This window comes from Penaeus japonicus, unplaced genomic scaffold (genome assembly GCF_977035675.1).
Source record: "Penaeus japonicus unplaced genomic scaffold, GWHDUDI00000001_assembly GWHDUDI00000012, whole genome shotgun sequence".
Classification (NCBI taxonomy): Eukaryota; Metazoa; Arthropoda; class Malacostraca; order Decapoda; family Penaeidae; genus Penaeus; species Penaeus japonicus.
In genome coordinates, this window is record NW_028234414.1 from 38,785,015 (window position 1) to 38,794,263 (window position 9,249).

The following is a 9,249-nucleotide window of genomic DNA, read 5'->3' on the forward strand; positions in this document are numbered from 1 at the left end:
TTACATATATATTATATACTATAATATATATATCTATATATATATATATATATATATAATATATATGTATATATATAGACATACACATATATAATATATATATATATATTATTAAATATATATATATATAGATATATATTATATATGTATGTAGATTAATATACATATTATCTATAATATGTTAATAGTATATAATTTATTATTAGATATTAAATATATATATTATTTATATAGATATATATTTATATATATATATTTAAATATACAGTATATTTATGTATATATATTATGAATATACTATATGAAGATATATATAGTATTATATATATAATATCTATATATATATAATATATATATATAATTTATATATAATATGAATTAATATATGAATATTTATTATGTTTAAATTTATATAATATATATTTATATATATATATTATATTATATAAATATATTATAACTCATACATATATATATATATATATATATATTCTATTATTAGATAAGTATCTATAATATATATATATTATATATATATATATCTATATTATATATATATATATTATATGTATATATATATATTTTATATATATTTTTTCATATATTTAATCATATAAAAATAAAAATTAAATTTAATGTAATATATATATTCTTATATATATATATAAATATATATATATATATATATATATATATTGTAATATACAGTATTCTATGTATATTATAATGAATAATATTTATGAATATATATATATATATAATTTATATATATATGTATATATATCATGAATTGTAAATATATATATAAAATATCTATATCTCTATATATATATATAACATATATATATCATTTACCTCTACCTCACTGTCTACTCAATACTACCTCACCCACATAACCATATATATATACTATTAATATCACCCCCCTCAGAACCTCCTCGCCGTTTGTATATAAATATGTATATATACCACTTATGTAATAAAAATAAACCTGTAGTAATGATGAAGTATAAGACCGCTAGAGATATGTAAAGCCAAGAGATTATGATTCAATACATATGTTAATATAATATGTATTTTATATACATATGATATAATATATTATATATAAGAATTTTAGTTATATTTTTAAGTATTGTACGCGCTATGCTATAAGGCGTGTACATTCGATACATATTTTTACACGATAATATCTATATATACTATATATATATATATATATATATATATATACTATATATATATATATATTTATGGAATGTGCATTTACATATAATATTATATATATTGCACATATATATATATATATAAATATATATATGATTATATATATTTATATATTTATATATATTAAGATAGCTCGTAATATATATATATAATACTTTATTTGATTGTTATATATCTATAATATAATTATATTATTATTTATATTATGTGTGTGTCGTGTCTGTGGTGACGCACGTGGGTGGGCGGTGTGTGTAGTTTATTGTAGTTTGTGTGTGTGTGTGTATGTGTGTGTGTGTGTGTGTGTCTGTGTAATCATGATATTATATATTATATATATATATAGATATTATATTTACGTATCATCTCTAATGATTGACTGCTCATTTGTTCTTTGTGTGCTCAGCGAAGTCTATATTCTAATCGTACCTTCAGGCTCACTACTGCTAGCGTTAATTCCGGTAGATTCTTGATTGATGTAGCTCGAATATTCTCTGAATCCGGACGCATGCTGTTAATGCGCCTGTCCTCACGCTCTATAGAGAGACACCACGACAATCTGATCCGTAGTCTATAATAGAGATAATACTGTGTCTGAGTAGAATATATATATATATATAATCATAATATAAATATATATATATTATTATTTATATATTATTATATATATATTATCAATATACATACCACACACACACACACACACACACACACACACACACACACACTTATATTTTAAATATATATAGAGATATATAATATATATATATATATTTATATATATATATTTATGTATATATTTGTGTGGATTTATATATACTATAGGTTTATCTATATATATATATTATATATATATATATTTTTATAATTATTTTATAATGTATAATATATATTATATATATATATATAATATATATTATATATATATATATATGTATGTATATGTATGTATATACATCTATATTTATTTATATATATATATATACATATATATATATGTATGTATATATACATACCCACATATATAAAGCACCTTAAATTCACCTAAAGTACGAGTGGCAAACGGTCAACAACCTCCCCCCCCTCCCCTCTTTCCTGACAAAGAGAATTAAAACGCGCTATCGGTAAGGTCGAGTCTCGAACATCGAACACAGCAAGGCAACATTGACTGATTGCAGAAGGAGCAGCACCCTTGAGGTACAGCTCCGTCGTCTTGGTCGATTTTGTCTCATACAAGGGTGGTGTTGCCGTTCACTTGTGTGGTGGTGGTGGTGGCGGAGGCGGCGCCGTTGGTGATGTTGTTGATGATGCACTGGCGGTACAGCACCATCGAAGGGTTGGATTTCTGGGTGATGAAGGACCGTTTCCCTTCGCCACGCCGGCTTTCCAGGGGTATCTGTGGGTGGGGGAGAGGGTTGGGGGAGGTAAGTTTATTTGTTTTTCTTTTTTTCTTTTTTTAATCGTATTCATGTTTAGATTTTTTTTTCTAATTTCTCAAAGTCAAATTCAAATCCTTTTTTTTTTTTTTTTTTTTTTTTTTTTTTTTTTTTTTTTTTTTTTTTTTTTTTTTTTTTTTTTTTTTTTTTTTTTTTTGTCAGATTCAGATTCAAACTTTTTTTTTCAATTTTGTTACATTTGTTATGCTTGCGAGGGACCATGGGTAAAATTTGAAAGTGAGGGGAGGGGGGGAGCATGAAAATACACATTCGCTTTATATAAAAGTATGAAATGTGTAAATATTGTCCAACAAACTAAAAGGTAAAAATATATAATTTCGCCTTGGATATAGAAAATGTTGAATTTGCATTGACGTGATACAAAAACTGAAGTGATTCACATGTACAATATCTAACACTAAAGTTATTTTGGCAAATATTTTCCAAACTGCTTATCCAGCATGCAATTTAACGCAAACTTCAAAAACATATAAAAGTACAGATAAATATTAAATGATGTATGTCCATATGTGTGCGTTTGTTTGTGTCTACACTTAGCATATATTCACAAAGTCATCACCTGAAGTCATCACGAGCCAAAATACTTATCCTGGCTAGTGTTAAAGGTTCAGACCCCAGATCCCTTGAAGTCAGATGCGCTAACGTTGTATGGATAAGGCTATCAATTCAAATCATATACATATAATAAATTTTTATATTATATATATTTTTTTATATTTTTATATTTTTTTATTTATTTTTATATATTTATATATAAAGTATATATTTTTATTTATTATATATATATATATCTATATATATATATTTATATAATATACTGTGTATATATAAATATATTATATATAATAACATAGATATATTTATATATATATATTTATAATGTGGTGTGTGTGTGTGTGTGTGTGTGTGTGTGGTGTGTGTGTATTTGGGTATATTTGTTGTTTTTATATATATATATATTTATTATATATATATATATAGATATAATATATTATATATATATATATATAATATATATATATTTGATAATATAATTTACATGTATATATATAATATTTATATTTAATTTATATATATATTTATATATATTTTATTATTTGATATATATATATATTTATTATGTTAATTTATATATATATATAATATACATGTATATATCTTATATATATATATCATCTATATATTATAATATATTTATATATTATATGTATATATTATTATATTATTTGTTTATTATCTATATATTATTTATATATATATATATATATTATATATTTTTTATGTTAGATATATAAATAATACATGCATGATACATGATGGTCACACGGTATTTCAAATCCTTGGTGAACAAGAAGATTTATTAATATATAGGAGGATTTTCTTGAAGATCTCATGACACTCATCCACGTCATGCACACTCATCCACAGGAATTCGCGACCATCTTTCTAGTAAGTTTGCATGTAAGATAATACTATTATATTAGTGGCTAACCACTTAATTGTTCAAAACATTCTACTTTTTTCATTATTCCACGTACTCTTTAGCCACTTCAACAGAGTGTTACGTGTTGAACTGAGAAAAAAAAAGGATTGTTAAGTGGTCGCGAGTACCTGTGGCTTAGTGTATAAAGCCTGGTGCTCATTAAATCAATTTCATTTACGCTGTTAACAACAGTTGAAGGGTTTCATTAACTAGTTGAAACATTATCCTATCCCCGGAGTGTAAACATCAATGTTTGAATTTTACTTTAAAATATCCCGTATCGGACTTTGTCGGAAATGTCATTGGAAATATAGGTGATTGAGACTACATTATCATTTTAATAATTGTGCACTCGTTGAAACACAAGTGCCCCGTATTTTTTTTTTTTCTTTTTTTTTCATATACTTCAGGTTTCTGACAATCTGATTATATCAACCAATAACTCATATCCCCAATTCCATCAATTAATTAAAAGAAAGATGAGTCTGAGTTCACCATAAACCACACATAAATAAGTCGCACTAAAAAAAAAAAAAAAAAAAAAAAAAAAAAAGCCAATTCTAACAACCCAATCATAATCAGAGATACATCCCGCCCCCCCCCCCCCCATGCCTCTTGAAGTGCCCAACCTAGCACACGAACTCCCATGGGGGAACCACTGCCATGAATATTTTACCTGCACCATGATAGACTTGCGCCGTGGCTCCCCAGACCCGGAGGAGCTGGAGTAAAGAGAGAACTCCGAGGTGGCCTTTGACTCGGTGGAACACAGGTTCTGCTGGGCCTTCGAAGAGGTGAAACTCTTGCAGTGGGTGTCGAGGCGCAGTGGAGAACAGCAAGCGCGCGACACGAGGATGGCCTGAAAGAAGGGGGGGCGGATTGTAGTGTCTGCCCTTTTTTTTTTTTTTTTTTTTTTTTCCTTTTTTTTTTTCTTTTTTTTTTTTTTTTTTTTTTTTTGGCCGATTGTGGTCTTTTCCAGGAGTTGTAGAGATTATGGCGATGCTTAAAGGGAATATTGTATCAAGGATAAATTGCTAATATTCGCAAGGGTTACGCTCCTAAAGTTCTAGGAATGTTTGAAAGATAAGAAAAATGAAAATGCTGTTATAGCTGTCGCATCATTTTCTAAAACTTTTGACGTTTTTAAATCATAAGAATAACCTTTTCTCTTAAAAAAAAAAAAAGTTACGTACGTATTTATCTGCAGTGTTTCATAATCAGTGTTTAAACTAATGTATTCAAAGAACAGAATACAATACCCGTATTTATGAAATGTAAAAACTACAGTAGGATTAGGATTTTACGTCGCATACTCATCTAACTGTACATGTTTGGAAAAGAAATAAAAGTGAATAAATGTGGTAAGTAATTCCACGAAAGCCAATGCCGCAAATGTTAAGGACCGACACATACATATAAGTTGGGGGGGTTGTGTGTGATGTGGTGGGGTGTGGTGTGTGTGTGAGTTGTGTTGTGTGTGTGAGTGCGGTGTGTGGGTGTGTGTGCCGTGTGGGTGTGTGAGTGTGTATGTGTGTGTGACTGTGTGTCTGTTAGTCTGTATGTGTTTGTGTGTGTGTGCTGTGTGTGTGTGTGAGTGTGTGTGTGTGTGTGAGCGTGTGTGTGTGTGTGGTGTTTGTGTGTGTGTGTGTGTGTTGTGTTGTGTGTCTGTCAGTGTGTGATGTGTGTGTGTAGTGTCTGTTGTGTGTGTGTGTGTGTGTGTGTGTCTGTCTGTGTGTGTTAGTGTGTGTGTGTGTTTGTCTGTGTGGGGTGTGTTGTAGTGTGTGTGTGTGTGTGTGTGTGTGTGTTGTGTGTGGGTCTGGGTTGTGTGTGTGTGTTGTGTGTGTGTGGGTTTGTTGGTTGTGTGGCTGTGTGAGTGTGTGTGTGGGGTGTGTGTGTGTGTGTGTATGTGTGTCTGTGTGTGTATGTGTGTGTTGAGTATGTGATCTGTGTGTGTGTATGTGTGTGTGTGTGTTGTGTCTGTGTGTTGTCTGTGAGTGTGTGTATGTGTGTGTAAGTGTTTATGTGTGCGTGTGTATGTTTGAGTGAGTGTGTGAGTGTGTGTGAGTTTTATATATATTTTTATATATATATATATATATATATAATATATCTATATATATATATATATTATATATTGTGTGTGTGTGTGTGTGTTTGTGTGTGTGTGTGTGTCTGTGTATGTATTATAATTTATGTATATATACACATATGTATAATTAAATATATTATATATATATATATTATATATATATCTATATATATATGTATATCATTCATATATATATATCTATATATATATAATATATATATAAATATAATATAAGTATATATATATATCTATATAATATAATATACATATGCATGTATTACACACCACACACACACAGCACACATATATATATATGTATATATATATATATATATATATATATATATATATTCTATATATTATATATTTATAAGTCTGTATGATCTGTATATATATATATATACTATCTAATATATATATATATAAATTATATATTTGTATAGATTAGACATATATATATCATATATTAATATATATATATATATATATATATATATACATATCTATGCATATATATATATGTATTATATATATATATATTTAAATATATATACCTATATATACCATATATATGTTATGGTGTGTGTGTGGGGGGTGTTATGTCTGTGGGTGTGTGTGTGTGTGTGTGTGTGTGGCTGCATGTGTCTGTGTGGGTGTAAGGGTATGTGTGTGTGGCTGCATGGGTGTGTGTGTGTATGGCTGTGTGTAGCTGTGTGTGAGTGTGGTTGTGTGTGTCTGGTTGTGTGTGTGTGTGTGTGTGTGTGTGTGTGTGGCATGTGTGTGTGGTGGTCTGTGTGTGTGTGGGGGGGTGTTTGTACGTTTGTGTGTGTGTGTAGGTGGGGTCTGGGTGTGCTGTGGGTGTGTGGTTGGTTGGGTGGGTGTATGGGAGTGTGTGTGTGTTGTGTGTGTAGGTGTGTGTGTGGAGGTGAGTTGGTGTAGTGTTGGGTGTGTTTGTGTGTGTGGTGGGGGGCTGTGGGTGTTGTGTGTAATTTTTTTTTAGTTTGTTATTATTTATATATATATTCGTTATATATTGTTATTGATTTTTTTTTAATATATGTGAGTGTTGTGTGGGTGTTGTGGGTGTGTTGTGTGGGGGTGTATGGTTTATTCATATATGTATATTTACACATATGTTTGGATTTTCTTGTTTTAGTTTTTGTTTTTTTAATATATATTTATTGATATTTATTTTGGGTTAGAATTGAATATTGTGAGTTATAGATATTCTTTTTTGATATAGATTTATATATATCTGTTTTTTTTTCTTTATTATTTATATTTTGTCATAAGCATGTATATATAATTACACACAAAACACACACACTATATTTATTTAGATTTTCGATATTTTAGATATATTTTATTTTTTTTTTGATTGATAGTGTTTTTTTATGTTTGTTTGTATAGTTTATATTTATTTATTATTTCTTCTATATATATATTTTTTGATATGTATTTATTTTTACTTATATTTTTATTTTATATATTGATATATTATTTATATTTATTTATAAATTTATTTGCATTTTTATTTAGTATTATATATTTATATATTATATATATAATATAGTTATATGTTTTTTATATATGTGTGTGTGTGTGTGAGTGTGTGTGTGTGTGTGTGTGAGTGGTGGGTTGTGTGGGTGTGTGTGGTGTGTGTGTGTGATGTGTGTGTATATATATATTCATATATATATATATATATATTATATATATTATATATATTATCTTATATATAAACCTTATATATACATATACATAAGTACATATACAGAGAGACAGATTAATAGGTACATATTTTAATAGATAGATATGCCGGCTGTACTAATTCCTTTTAACTCTGAAATTTCCCCATGGACTCACCCAAACAATATAAATTTCATCCTGTTAACACTAAAGGCGTTTTAAGCTGGGAATGCGTTTGCAAAAACTCTAAAGAATTTCTCTCACCATCTAAAGCTCGCTTGCTTGCCGTCACCATGGCAACAGCATCGTCACCACACTTTATTTTAGAAAGTGTAAACAAAGGATTTGAGTGCAGGTATCGGCTTAAAACATAGCTTGATATTTTAGGACTGAAATAGATGCTTCTAGTTATCTGTGTTATCATTACCTATTATAATAATCTTACTGATTTAAAAATGTTAGTATTATCCCAACATGAAAAATGTAGCTCGTTTTTCAACTCTGAACACGGCAAAATTCCTTCTCTTTGATAGTCACATAATTGTTGCAGATATCATTGTTGCATGATTCCTCACATTTCTATTGAAATACTTAAACATAAATAGACTGAATGAAATATTAATGCAAAAATAAGGCAAAAAAAATTGTCAACTGCCTATGACAAGACAGCTAGACTATCTTTGATACTTTATCTAGTTTATTGATTGCAAGGTATTTCAATATAAATAAATGTAAAGAGTTGCGTATCAATACCAATCTAACAATCATCTAGTTACTAAGGAGATATAATTTTGAAATGTACAAGAAACGATTATTGTACTATACACGCGAATCTACATAATTTAAATATCATTTGAAGGTAGACTAAATATTATTTTGGGGAAAATTCTTTCTTTTGTTATATGTCACGCATTATAAACATTCATACTGCTAGTGATTCTTGAATAAATTTATATATAAGATGTTAGTTTTAATTTATATTGTTGATGTCAGTCACTGAGAGATTCCGGAGCTCTTAAAGACTGAAATTATTTTCTTGATGATTCTTGGTGTGTGTGTGTTATCTTTGTACCTTTTTTATACGGAAAGGGGAATGCCAGCCGATAGCTTAGGTAATTGTGTCCAACACTGCTTTGTGTCTGGTAGGGGAAAATCTTACAATTTTGTAAAAAAAAAGAAAAAAAAAAAAGGCTATAACGATTCAAAACTTATATAATATATTGGATATATCTTACTATATATTTATTTTGATATACATTCAGGACCTATCTAGCTTTTGTAAGAGACTAATTGCTTAAAGAAAATTA

General features: G+C 27.9%; 1 protein-coding gene across 1 annotated transcript in view; it reads right to left on the reverse strand.

Moving 5' to 3' along the window:
• Nucleotides 1-2,344: 2,344 nt before the first annotated feature.
• LOC122257813 (neuropeptide SIFamide receptor-like) overlaps nucleotides 2,345-9,249 on the reverse strand; it is a 48,313-nt gene continuing 41,408 nt past the window's right edge. Inside the window, exons 7-8 of the mRNA XM_086542783.1 lie at nucleotides 4,841-5,023; nucleotides 2,345-2,620 (exon numbers count right to left, since the gene is read on the reverse strand). Of these exons, the coding sequence (XP_086398909.1) occupies nucleotides 2,453-2,620; nucleotides 4,841-5,023 (351 nt within the window). The 3' untranslated portion in view covers nucleotides 2,345-2,452. The remainder of the gene's footprint in view (nucleotides 2,621-4,840; nucleotides 5,024-9,249) is intronic.